At 39.4% G+C, this 12,676-nt stretch overlaps 1 protein-coding gene across 1 annotated transcript in view; it reads right to left on the bottom strand.

Moving 5' to 3' along the window:
• Positions 1-3,569: 3,569 nt before the first annotated feature.
• Positions 3,570-12,676, bottom strand: part of si:ch211-214e3.5 (zinc finger protein 518A) — a 33,168-nt gene continuing 24,061 nt past the window's right edge. The window contains exon 2 of the mRNA XM_061913950.1: positions 3,570-12,061. Within this exon, the coding sequence (XP_061769934.1) occupies positions 8,340-12,041 (3,702 nt within the window). The 5' untranslated portion in view covers positions 12,042-12,061 and the 3' untranslated portion in view covers positions 3,570-8,339. The remainder of the gene's footprint in view (positions 12,062-12,676) is intronic.

The following is a 12,676-nucleotide window of genomic DNA, read 5'->3' as shown; positions in this document are numbered from 1 at the left end:
ACCCTGGACAAGTCGCCACCTCATCGCAGGGCCAATACAGATAGACAGACAACATTCACACTCACATTCACACACTAGGGCCAATTTAGTGTTGCCAATCAACCTATCCCCAGGTGCATGTCTTTGGAAGTGGGAGGAAGCCGGAGTACCCGGAGGGAACCCACGCATTCACAGTGAGGACATGCAAACTCCACACAGAAAGATCCCGAGCCCGGGATTGAACCTTGGACTATTCAAGACCTTTGTATTGTGAGACAGACGCATTAACCCCTCTCCACCGTGCTGCCCGTCTGTGTGTGTATGTATATGTGTGTGTATATATATATATATATATATATATATATATATACATACATACACACACACACATATATATGTACAAACCCCGTTTCCATATGAGTTGTAAATATAAACGGAATACAATGGTTTGCAAATCATTTTCAACCCATATTCAGTTGAATATGCTACAAAGACAACATATTTAATGTTCAAACTGATAAATTTTTTGGGGGGGAAAATCATAACTTTAAAATTTGATGCCAGCAACACGTGACAAAGAAGTTGGGAAAGGTGGTAATAGATACTGATAAAGTTGAGAAATACTCATCAAACACTATTTTGGAACATCCCACAGCTGTGCAGGCTAATTGGGAACAGGTGGGTGCCATGATTGGGTATAAAAGCAGCTTCCATGAAATGCTCAGTAATTCACAAACAAGGATGGGGCGAGGGTCACCAATTTGGAAGCAAATTGTCGAACAGTTTTAGAACATTTCTCAACAAGCTATTGCAAGGAATTTAGGGATTTTACCATCTACGGTCCGTAAAATCATCAAAAGGTTCAGAGAATTTGGAGAAATCACTGCACGTAAGCGATGATATTACGGACCTTTGATCCCTCAGGCGGTACTGCATCAAAAACAGACATCAGTGTGGGAAGAAAATCACCACATGGGCTCAGGAACACTTCATAAAACCACTGTCAGTAACTACAGTTGGTTGCTACATCTGTAAGTGCAAGTTAAAACTGTACTATGCAAAGCGAAAGCCATTTATCAACAACATCCAGAAATGCCGCTGGCTTCGCTGGGCCTGAGCTTATCTAAGATGGACTGATGCAAAGTGGAAAAGTGTTCTGTGGTCTAAAGAGTCCACATTTCAAATTATATTTGAAAACAGAGGACGTGGTGTCCTCCGGAACAAAGAGGAAAATAACCATTTGGATAGTTATAGGCGCGAAGTTCAAAAGCCAACATCTGTGATGGTATGGAGGTGTATTAGTGCCCAAGGCATGGGTAACTTACACATCTGTGAAGGAACCATTAATGCTGAAAGGTCCATACAGGTTTTGGAGCAACATATGTTGTCATCCAAGCAACGTTATCATGGACGCCCCTGCTTATTTCAGCAAGACAATGCCAAGCCATGTGTTACAACAGCATGGCTTCGTTAAAAACGAGTGCAGGTACTTTTCTGGCCTGCCTGTAGTCCAGAACTGTCTCCCATCGAAAATGTGTGGCGCATTATGAAGCGTAAAATACGACAGCGGAGACCCCTGTTGAACGACTGAAGCTCTACATAAAACAAGAATGGGAAAGAGTTTCACTTTCAAAGCTTCAACAATTAGTTTCCTCAGTTCCCAAACGTTTATTGAGTGTTGTTAAAAGAAAAGGTGATGTAACACAGTGGTGAACATGCCCTTTCCCAACTACTTTGGCACGTGTTGCAGCCAAGAAATTTTAAGCTAATTATTTGCAAAAAAAAATTAAGTTTAAGAGTTTGAACATCAAATATACAACTTTGTAGTGCATTCAACTGAATATGGGTTGAAAATTATTTGCAAATCATTGTATTCCGTTTATATTTACATCTAACACAATTTCCCAACTCATATGGAAACGGGGTTTGTATGCACACATATATATATATATATACACACTCTCACACACACACACACACACACACACACACACACACACACACACACACACACACACACACACACACACACACACACACACACACACACACACACACACAGTGAAGAAAATAAGTATTTGAACACTCTGCTATTTTGCAAGTTCTCCCACTTAGAAATCATGGAGGGGTCTGAAAGTTTCATGGTAGGTGAATGATTGCTCCAACAGTGGACCTTTTTTCACCAAGCTGCTTGGCAATTTCTCCGTAGCCCTTTCCATCCTTGTGGAGTTGTACCATTTTGTCTCTGGTGTCTTTGGACAGCTCTTTGCTCTTAGCCATGCTGAATGTTTGGGTCTTACTGATTGTATGGGGTGGACAGGTGTCTTTATGCAGCTAACAACCTCACACAGGTGCATCTGATTCAGGATAATACAGTGGAGTGGAGGAGGACTTTTAAAGGCGGACTAACAGGTCTTTGAGGGTCAGAATTCTAGCTGATAGACAGGTGTTCAAATACTTATTTTCAGCTGTATCACACGAATAAATTGTTAAAAAATTATAGATCGTAATTCCTGGATTTTTCCAAGTTCTATTTTTTAAAAGTTGTATTTTGGTTTCATCCGACCACATGACATTCTCCCAATCCTCTGCTGTATCATCCATGTATCCATTTTGGTATAAACTCAACTCGTCGTGTTTGGAGGAAGAAGAATACTGAGTTGCATCCCAAGAACACCATACCTACTGTGAAGCATGGGGGTGGAAACATCATGCTTTGGGGCTGTTTTTCTGCTAAGGGGACAGGACGATTGATCCGTGTTAAGGAAAGAATGAATGGGGCCATGTATCGTGAGATTTTCAGCCAAAACCTCCTTCCATCAGTGAGAGCTTTGAATGGTTGACCAAATACTTATTTTCCACCATAATTTACCAATAAATTCTTTAAAATTCCTACAATGTGAATTCCTGATTTTTTTTCTCCACATTCTGTCTCTCACAGTTGAAGTGTACCTATGATGAATATTACAGACCTTTGTCATCATTTTAAGTGGGAGAACTTGCACAATCGGTGGCTGACTAAATACTTTTTTGCCCCACTGTATATATACATATATGTATATATACATATAAATATATATATACACATATATATATATATATATTTACACAATATCTGAAGACTTCTGAGCCCTGGTACCCCATGAGACATTGGACCCTGCTGATGTGTTTATGCACTGATGTTTTCTCTCAACTAAACAATGTTGATTCTAATCAACCTGAATCGATACAGAACCGAATTGTTAAACAGAACCGAAAATAGAATCAGAATCATAAAAACCTTAATTCCTAGCTCTAAAGCTGCAGGCTTGTGTATCATTCTAAATCGGGGCACACTTTTTGCACTTACCTAACGAATCAGCGTTCTGTCTGCAAACATGACTTTTTCTGGGAAATAATCACATTTGTTCAGAACTATCAGTCAAATAGTTACTTTTCAAAAGTAATTGCAATCAAAAACAAGCTACAAGGAGTGCGTGTTCCACCACAGTTAAAAGACAAAAAAAACATTCCAAAAACTTCAACTGACTTTTTGAGTAAACATTTTGTGTGCATAAAAACCAATAAAAACAGGGAAAAAAAGCAAGAGCTTGAGTGGTTGACAACAATGTTTGGTATTCATTTTTGTGGAAATTGCATAGGGTGTACAATGGGTTTTGTATTCAAGTACAAGTGAGCATCCCTGTTAGTGTTACATGTTTGCCATAGCGGTCTATGGAAACTGTCTATTTGCAAAAGCAGGACAAGGAAACTGTAAACTACTTGTTCAAATATGGTCGCCATGTTAAACTTCGTGAAATCATTCATTCGCCATAAAAACAAAATAAAGATACACATAAAAACATATTTTGTGATGATAAAGTATTTCAACACTTTGGACTACACCAGGGGTCACCAACGCGGTGCCCGCGGGCGCCAGGTAGCCCGTGAGGACCAGATGAGTAGCCTGTTCTAAAAATAGCTCAAATAGTAGCACTTACCTCTATTTTTTAAATTTTATTTATTTACTAGCAAGCTGGTCTTGCTTTGCTCGACATTTTTAATTCTAAGAGAGACGAAACTCAAATAGAATTTGAAAATCCAAGAAAATATTTTAAAGACTTGGTCTTCACTTGTTTAAATAAATTCATTTATTTTTTAACTTTGCTTCTTATAACTTTCAGAAAGACAATTTTAGAGAAAAAATTACAACCTTATAAATGATTTTAGGATTTTTAAAACACATATACCTTTTAAATTCCTTCCTCTTCTTTCCTGACAATTTAAATCAATGTTCAAGTATTTTTTTTTTATTGTAAAGAATAATAGATACATTTTAATTAAATTATTCATTTTAGCTTCTGTGTTTTCGACAAAGAATATTTGTGAAATATTTCTTCAAACTTATTATGATTAAAATCCAAAACAAATATTATGGGTAATCTAGAAAATCTTTAGAATTTCTTAAAAAAAAAATTGTTCTGGAAAATGTAGAAGAAATAATGATTTGTCTTTGTTAGAAATATAGCTTGGTCCAATTTGTTATATATTCTAACAAAGTGCAGATTGGATTTTAACCTATTTAAAAGATGTCATTAAAATTCTAAAATTAATCTTAATCAGGAAAAATTACTAATGATGTTCCATAAATTATTTTTTCAATTATTTTCAAAAAGATTCGAATGAGCTAGTTTTTCTCTTCTTTTTTTCGGTTGAATTTTGAATTTAAAAGAGTCGAAATTGAAGATGAACTATGTTTAAAAAATGTATTCTATTTTTTTTCCTTGTTTTCTTCTCTTTTAAACCATTCAATCAAGTTGTTCATCATTTATTCTCTACAAAAAAACCTTCTGTAAAGGAAAAAAATGTACGACGGAATGACAGACAGATTTATTTATAAAAGGTTAATTGAGCAAATTGGGTATCAAAGTGTGTATCAAACTGGTAGCCCTTCGCATTAATCAGTACCCAAGAAGTAGCTCTTGGTTTCAAAAAGGTTGGTGACCCCTGGACTACACTAAAGCAATGAGCAAAATCTACAAAGCAGACCTGAGAAATGACAACTACCCCCCCCTCCCCCGCACACACTTTGTAACCTTCGTCTTGTGTTAGGGTTGGCATCGATCCCTTTTAGTTTTTAAATGCATAAAATAACTTATTTTTTTGCATCAAGGCTTTTTGACTTTGTCAGGAACCTTTATTTCAACAAAATAAAACTTTTTTTTTTTTAACCCCACTAAATTTTAAAATGCTCTGGTTGAAATTTTGACTTTGGCGTCGGTTTTGACCCACTTATAAAAAATAAGCTTATTAAAAACAATAGTTAGAGCCAAAACTGAACACACGGACAGCCAGCTCCTCTGCCAGCATGTCCAGACATGTGAGGTCAATTCAGTGTAACATTATTAAAATAACAAAAAGAGATGAAACATATTTTTTAAGAGAAGTGTTCTAACGACCTACTTCTGAGTGTTAGACAAGCCTCCTCTCTTCCTGTTTTTAAATCTCTCTTAAAAACATACTTTTATTCCTTGGCTTTTAACACTGAGTGATATCCACCCTGCAATGGCGCCCCATTATACACCTAATGTGAACCTGTTTTTATGTTTTATTTTATTTTTTTTCATCATGTTCTGTTTGTGTTGTGTTGTTTGCCCGGTTCTCGTATTATCTTTTAACCTGCCCATTGTACAGCTCTTTGGCGACTCCTGTGGTAAATTTCAAATGTGCTTTATAAATAAAGTTGATTTGATTTAATACCTCTCAGTAATCGTTAGGTAACACAAAGACCTTTTATTTATTTATACGATTATCTTGAGGTTAATTTTACTATTTTTGAATTGAAATCGAGGGGTGTACTGACAAAAAAAAAGGCCCAATGGCACACACCAAAAATATCAAAACCAATATTTTCATGGATAAGGAAGCCTAACAAGGTAACCATTAGATGAGAAATAAATTGGATAGTTTTTAGTGGATTTTACAGCAGATTTAAAGGCCTACTGAAATGAGATTTTCTTATTTAAAAAAGGGATAGCAGGTCCATTCTATGTGTCATACTTGATCATTTTGCGATATTGCCATATTTTTGCTGAAAGGATTTAGTACATAACCGACGATAAAGTTTGCAACTTTTGGAGCTGATAAAAAAGCCTCGCCTTTACCGGTAGTCGCAGACGATGACGTCACAAGTGTGAGGGCTCCTCACGTCCTCACATTGTTTATAATGGGAGCCACCAGCAGCAAGAGCTATTCGAACCTAGGAAACGACAATTTCCCCATTAATTTGAGCGAAGATGAAAGAATCGTGGATGATGATATTGATAGCGAAGGACTAGAAAAAAATAAAATAAAATAAAAAGTGACGGCTCCGGCAGTGTGAGCGTTTCAGATGTAATTACACACATTTACTAGGATAATTCTGGAAGATCCCTTATCTGCTTATTGTTTAAATAGTGTTTTAGTGACATTGTAAAGACATACCTCGAGGTCGGATGGCTGCGGTGAACATGCAGTGTCTCAGAGAGAAGCCGAGGAGCCAAGCTCACAGCTGCCTTTTAAACAGCTACTGCAGGAGGACAAATAATCCAATGATGTCTCCGGTAAGATTATCACAATTTTCCACATGCTGGTTGATGCAGAGAAACATGTTCGCCTGACCGCTCTGTATTAAAGGGGAACATTATCACCAGACCTACGTAAGCGTCAATGTATACCTTGATGTTGCAGAAAAAAGACCATATGTTTTTTTATCCGATTTCCGAACTCTAAAAGGGTGAATTTGGCGATTTAAACTCCTTTCAATTGTTCGCTGTCGGAGCGATGACCTTTCACCCGTGACGTTACAATGGGAAGCAATTTCCGTACCTTGGAGACATCATGCCTCGTCGGTGTGTTGTCGGTGGGTGTAACAACACCATCAGAGATGGATTCAAGTTGTCTTACGTGGAGCTAACATGGCAGACATGGCAAGAATGTGTGGATATCCTGCGACACTCAAAGCAGATGCATTTACAAGGATAAAGTCAACGAAATCACAAAGGTGAGTTTGTTGATGTTATTGACTTATGTGCTAATCAGACATATTTGGTCACAGCATGACTGCCAGCTAATCGATGCTAACATGCTATTTAGGCTAGCTGTATGTACATTTGTAGCTATATTTGCATCCAGCCTTTCCCTCCACCCACATTTAATGCCAAACAAACACTTACCAATCGACGGATTTAAATTGCTCCAGTGGTCAAAAGATGCAATCGTTGGTTAGAAGGCGATCGCCGAATAGCTTCAGTAGCTATTCGCTCAATAGCTTTAGTTTCTTCTTCAATTTCGTTTTCGCTATCTGCCTTCACATTCCAACCATAGGTTTCAATACATGCGTAATCAGTTGAATCGCTTAATCCGCTGAAATCCGAGTCTGAATCCCAGCTAATGTCGCTATATCTTGCTGTTCTATCCGCCATGTTTGTTTGTATTGGTGTCACGCAGTGACGTCACAGGAAAATGGACGGGTGGATTTACAGATAGCGAAAATCAGGCACTTTAAAGCCTTTTTTCAGGATATTTCATGATGGATACAATTTTGAAAAAAACTTTGAAAAATAAAATATGCCACTGGGAACTGATTTTTATTGGTTTCAACCCTTTTGAAATTGTGATAATGTTCCCCTTTAAAAACAAAGAAACACCGGCTGTGTCTCGGTGCTAAAGGCAGCTGCAATACATCGCTTTCCACCAACAGCATTGTTCTTTATAGTCTCCATAATTAATTGAACAAATTGCAAAAGATTCAGCAACACAGATGTGCAAATTGTGTAATTATGCGATGAAAAGAGACGACTTTTAGCCGTAACTGGTGCTGAGCTAATATTTCCTGACAGTCCGTGACGTCACGCGCACGCGTCATCATTCCGCTACGTTTTCAACAAGAAACTCCGCGGGAAATTTAAAATTGCAATTTAGTAAACTAAACCGGCCGTATTGGCATGTGTTGCAATGTTAATATTTCATCATTGATATATAAACTATCAGACTGCGTGGTCGGTAGTAGTGGGTTTCAGTAGGCCTTTAAGACATGGGTCAAAACCAACCCATTAACGTAAGCGATGGTAACAGAAAGCTAACACAAGAGGAAAGTTAAGCAAAGGGTTTTAACAAAACTTAATAAATTACAGTGTACCATATTCACAGTTAAGTGACCTGTGCATGACTGCCGTCATGCCAACATCATTGTCTAAAAAAAGCACCAATGAAATAACTATTTCCCGAATAAAACATACAGAGAAAATAAAATATCATAGTGAAAGGATAAAAATATATACAACTATGTTATAACTACGAGTTTTTAACTGTTTGGACCATTGAAATATGATAGAAAACTTTCAAAAAAGTTGATTCCAGTCTCTCGTTGCTTCCATGAGATGTCGCTGACCATGTCCAATCCAATCTTCTTGGCTGTTGAACAGGCGACCACAGAACCAACACTCAAACACCGATTGTTGTCTCCCACCTGATAAGCGTTTCATGACTTCATATTTCTTTTTGCTTTTTTTCCTCAGTTTTAGTCTGAGGAGGAAACGTTCTCGGACAAGACTCTCAACTGGTCTCGGGTGATCCCTTTTGCTGGTCGAGGTCCTTTCCTCCCGAGCGCCAAGCTCAGATAGGGCTTCCGTTGTTTTCTGAGACAGCAACACCTTTGCAACGGCGCCTTTATGTCTGTGAACGACCTTCATAATGTTGGCCACTTCGGGAATGTCGGCGTCGGGATGATTGAGCACCACGACAGGTTGATCTCGACGGGGGCATTTGATTTCCTGTCGACAGCTGAACGGGGCGAGTCTTAAGGTTCTTTCAACTGCTTTTGCCGGAGGATTCCACAACACAATAGAGTCTTTCTCAGTTTGTACTTTGTGTGTAAGCCTTCTTGCCTTATGCCCTGTTGTCGGAAGCTCATCAAATAATGGTTTCCTGCGCCTTTTTCTTTGACTTGGAGGTCTAATTGGCCTTGGGGCGAGTATTGGCTTGTCGGCTTCCTCTGGTTGCACCCCTGCAGTCAACTGACCGGGTACGACGTCCTTGACAGTGTTTTCTGATAGATTGTGCACGCTGATGGTCTTTTTTAGACTGTCAGAGGCATTTGCGTTTGTTTTGTTTGAAGACATAAGAAAACAATGACTTGGCGGCGTGGTGGCCCAAAAAATAGGGTGACCACTTGAGGTGGAAGGGGTACCTTGAAACAGGCCTGTTGTTGGACTGACAATTTTAAATATAATCTTGTTTCCATTTCTTTCACTGGTTTGGCGTGGCTGACTCACTTCTTGATCGTTGACAAGTATGCCCGACTTTGACGGAGAGGCGTACCGTAGCAAAAATGCTTGGTGACCGTTTTGCAAATGACTCGGTTGCATGGCCAGGACCGATTTGAGGTTCAGTGGCTGTTTAGCATTAGCCAGCTTGAGGGCTGCACTTCTTGTGGCCTGAACTAAAGGAACCGACCTAGGAACCAAGTAGCAGGTGGATTGAGTATGAGCTAAGTTGTCCGTGGAATTATCAGGTGCTGCACTGGCAAGGATGGGGCTATTGATGAGGTAATGATTTGGAGAAGGGCTGACGCCAGAAATGAGTGCTGTGCCTTTTTCATTACCTCTCGCCATTAAAGTCCCTATTCTTCTTCCTTTTGGGGGAACAGTTCCCCCAGTAGATTTGTTTGATGTTGAAAGCCCAGACTTCATATATGATACATTGATTTGAGGACTTACAAAATTAGTAATAAGCTTAAAACCTGCAGTGGCCTGGAGCTGCTTTGGCATGGCACGTTGATCATTCATTAGCACTTTCTGAAAAACTTGTGGAGTAGCTTGTGTTGGTTCAGAGGAATCATTACATACAAAAGGTTCATCTTGTTCCTCATCGAGATCCTCAACATCGCCCAGAGCGGGTGATCTAGTCTTTGTTCCAGAAGACACGGGAACAATTTCCTCCTCAATCTTTATAACATTAAAATCTTTTAGCACCAACTCTGAGTTTTCATCACCAAATGGTGAGTCATCAGCATCTTCTCCAATGTGACCATCCTCCAAAGTCGCTGAAGACCCAGCCGAGCTAGAACTGCTAGAACTTTCTTGCTCTGCTGTGACTTCAGACATGCTACTACTCCTCTGACGTGAGGTGATTGAGGTACTAAAGGCTTCTTTGGAATAGTTGTGAAAATCGAATACTTTGTGGTTTAGAGAATTTTGTGCGAGCGAGCCACATTCCAATATCGTAGATGACGACATCTCTGACGGCATAGCCAAATTTACCAATTGCGTCTCACAATTTTGATTACAGTGTTTAGTCCTGGTACTCACAGTGCTTGGTGCACATTGGCCGGAATCTACTGTAATATCGGTAGAGGTGTCTTTGCGTTCCTCAATAAATGTATCATTTCCCGTCTGAGGAATTCCACTTTCATCCGCACCTCCACTAGTCTCTGCATGAATGCAAGTTGGTTTATCATTCAGTAACTCCTGAGAGACATTTGAAGGACTATTGGAGAACTTTCCGGCACAGGTATTAGAGGCTTTAAAGCCACTTCTCGATGTAGTGCAAGAAGTTGACTTACTGTCTAACATGTGTATGTCGGAGAAAGTTGTCTTTCTTTGGGAATTTGGGCTGCCGACATGATTTACATTATTTGACGTTGGGTATGATGCTTCATGGTTTGATGTTGAAGAACCGTTTACAGTAAAAGTACTTTGTTTTCCTGCATATTCACCGTGAAGAGGAGGATCAAATGTGCAAACTGATGCTTCTTCATCCTCAACTTTAACCTTAACTGCCACAATGTCTTCTGTTAGTATGGAAGATCCACTTATTGGTAAAACGGCCGAGCTATATGATGCTGAGGTTTTGCCAGCCGAGTTTTCACTTTTATCAAATGCAGAATTTACAACGGATGTGTCCAGACTTTCAACTGATGAATTGTCTTGACTGGGCATGTCCTGCTTTGATGTTGGTATTACTTTGAGAACTATATGTTTTTTCCCGTCAACCATCTTAAATCCCATCATTTTTGTCGTACAGTTTGGGGGAAGAGATATTTTATTCTTCACCCTTAATACTGTTAAAGCATTCGGACGGGTTGGAGATCCACAGTCTGAACTTGTTGAACTCTCATTTTGCTGGATCATCGCATGTGTGGGTTTCTCCGCAGTAAAAGATGCTTTGCCACAATTGTTGTCGCCTGTCCATGGTGACCCAGCAACAATCTCCGGTTTATTTGTACTATTCCCATTAAGACCACATAACTTTGATATCCTGGTTGGAGAGGAGCGTACGGTAGTGACGCTATCTTGTGAAGTCTTCCGATGATTTGTTCGCTCTAAGGCTTCCTTGTGAGAAGTGGAGGTGTGTCCTTTGAGCTGCTTGATTGTTGTTGCGCGATATCCACAGATTTGACAAATGCGGGGAACCGTCATCTTGTGCACTTTTAGATGCTTTTGGTAATCCGCTTTAGTCAGGCTAACATGTCTACATTTGGAACATTTCCAGGTACTCTCCTTATGATGATGGATGTGCTGGACAAAAGTCCCAGCGTCCACAGTTGTGAACTCACACCAGTCACAGTGAAACTTTCCGTCACGACTGTGACACATGATGTAATGTCTCGTTAGCAACAGCAGAGAATATTGCACGTCATCAGAGCAGAGCTCGCATGTGACTAAAGTGTTCTTGTGCTCAATGCGATGGCGTTGAAGGACGGAAAACTCATGTGTGACAAAGCAACACAGGTCACAAGGGTAAGTCGGCAACATCCCATTGTGGACCGCCTGAAAGTGTTTTAGGAGATCATTAGGACTGTATGTAGAATCATCTTTACACGCAGAGCAGCCAAAGCTCAAAATGTTTCCAGAAAAAACAGCTCCTTGCTGAATTCTGTAATTGGCTCTCCTGGTGGAACTGTATGGCTTGACAGATGGTCCATCTGTAGCGCTCAGACTATGGAGTGCTACCTCCTTGAAATGTCCTTTACGGTCCTCGCTTACAACTGACATGCTGTACTTCTTGGCAGAATACCGAGATATTCTAAGGTCTTCGTCCATAGGTGGGAAGCCAGCAATAGCTGTAAAACAGAAAACAATTCACACATTAATAGAGGTAAAAGACATGCATCAGTAAAGTGGGGTATCAATTTATTTCGAACATGCATACATTGACATGGCTGTCATTAATAGATGTCAATACAAACCCCGTTTCCATATGAGTTGGGAAATTGTGTTAGATGTAAATATAAACGGAATACAATGATTTGCAAATCATTTTCAACCCATATTCAGTTGATTATCCTTTAAAGACAACATATTTGATGTTCAAACTGATAAAAAAAAAATGTGTGCAAATAATCATTAACTTTAGAATTTCATGCCAGTAATACGTGACAAAGAAGTTGGGAAAGGTGGCAATAAATACTGATAAAGTTGAGGAATGCTCATCAAACACTTATTTGGAACATACCACAGCTGTGCAGGCTAATTGGGAACAGGTGGGTGCCATGATTGGGTATAAAAACAGCTTCCCAAAAAATGCTCAGTCTTTCACAAGAAAGGATGGGGAGATGTACACCCCTTTGTTCACAACTGCGTGAGCAAATAGTCAAACAGTTTAAGAACACTGTTTCTCAAAGTGCAATTGCAAGATATTTAGGGATTTCAACATCTACGGCCCATAATATCATCAA

This window comes from Nerophis ophidion, linkage group LG10 (genome assembly GCF_033978795.1).
Source record: "Nerophis ophidion isolate RoL-2023_Sa linkage group LG10, RoL_Noph_v1.0, whole genome shotgun sequence".
In the NCBI taxonomy this organism is placed as follows: domain Eukaryota; kingdom Metazoa; phylum Chordata; class Actinopteri; order Syngnathiformes; family Syngnathidae; genus Nerophis; species Nerophis ophidion.
The sequence above is the reverse complement of the archived record's forward strand: the minus strand, read 5'-3'. Positions and strand labels throughout refer to the sequence as shown.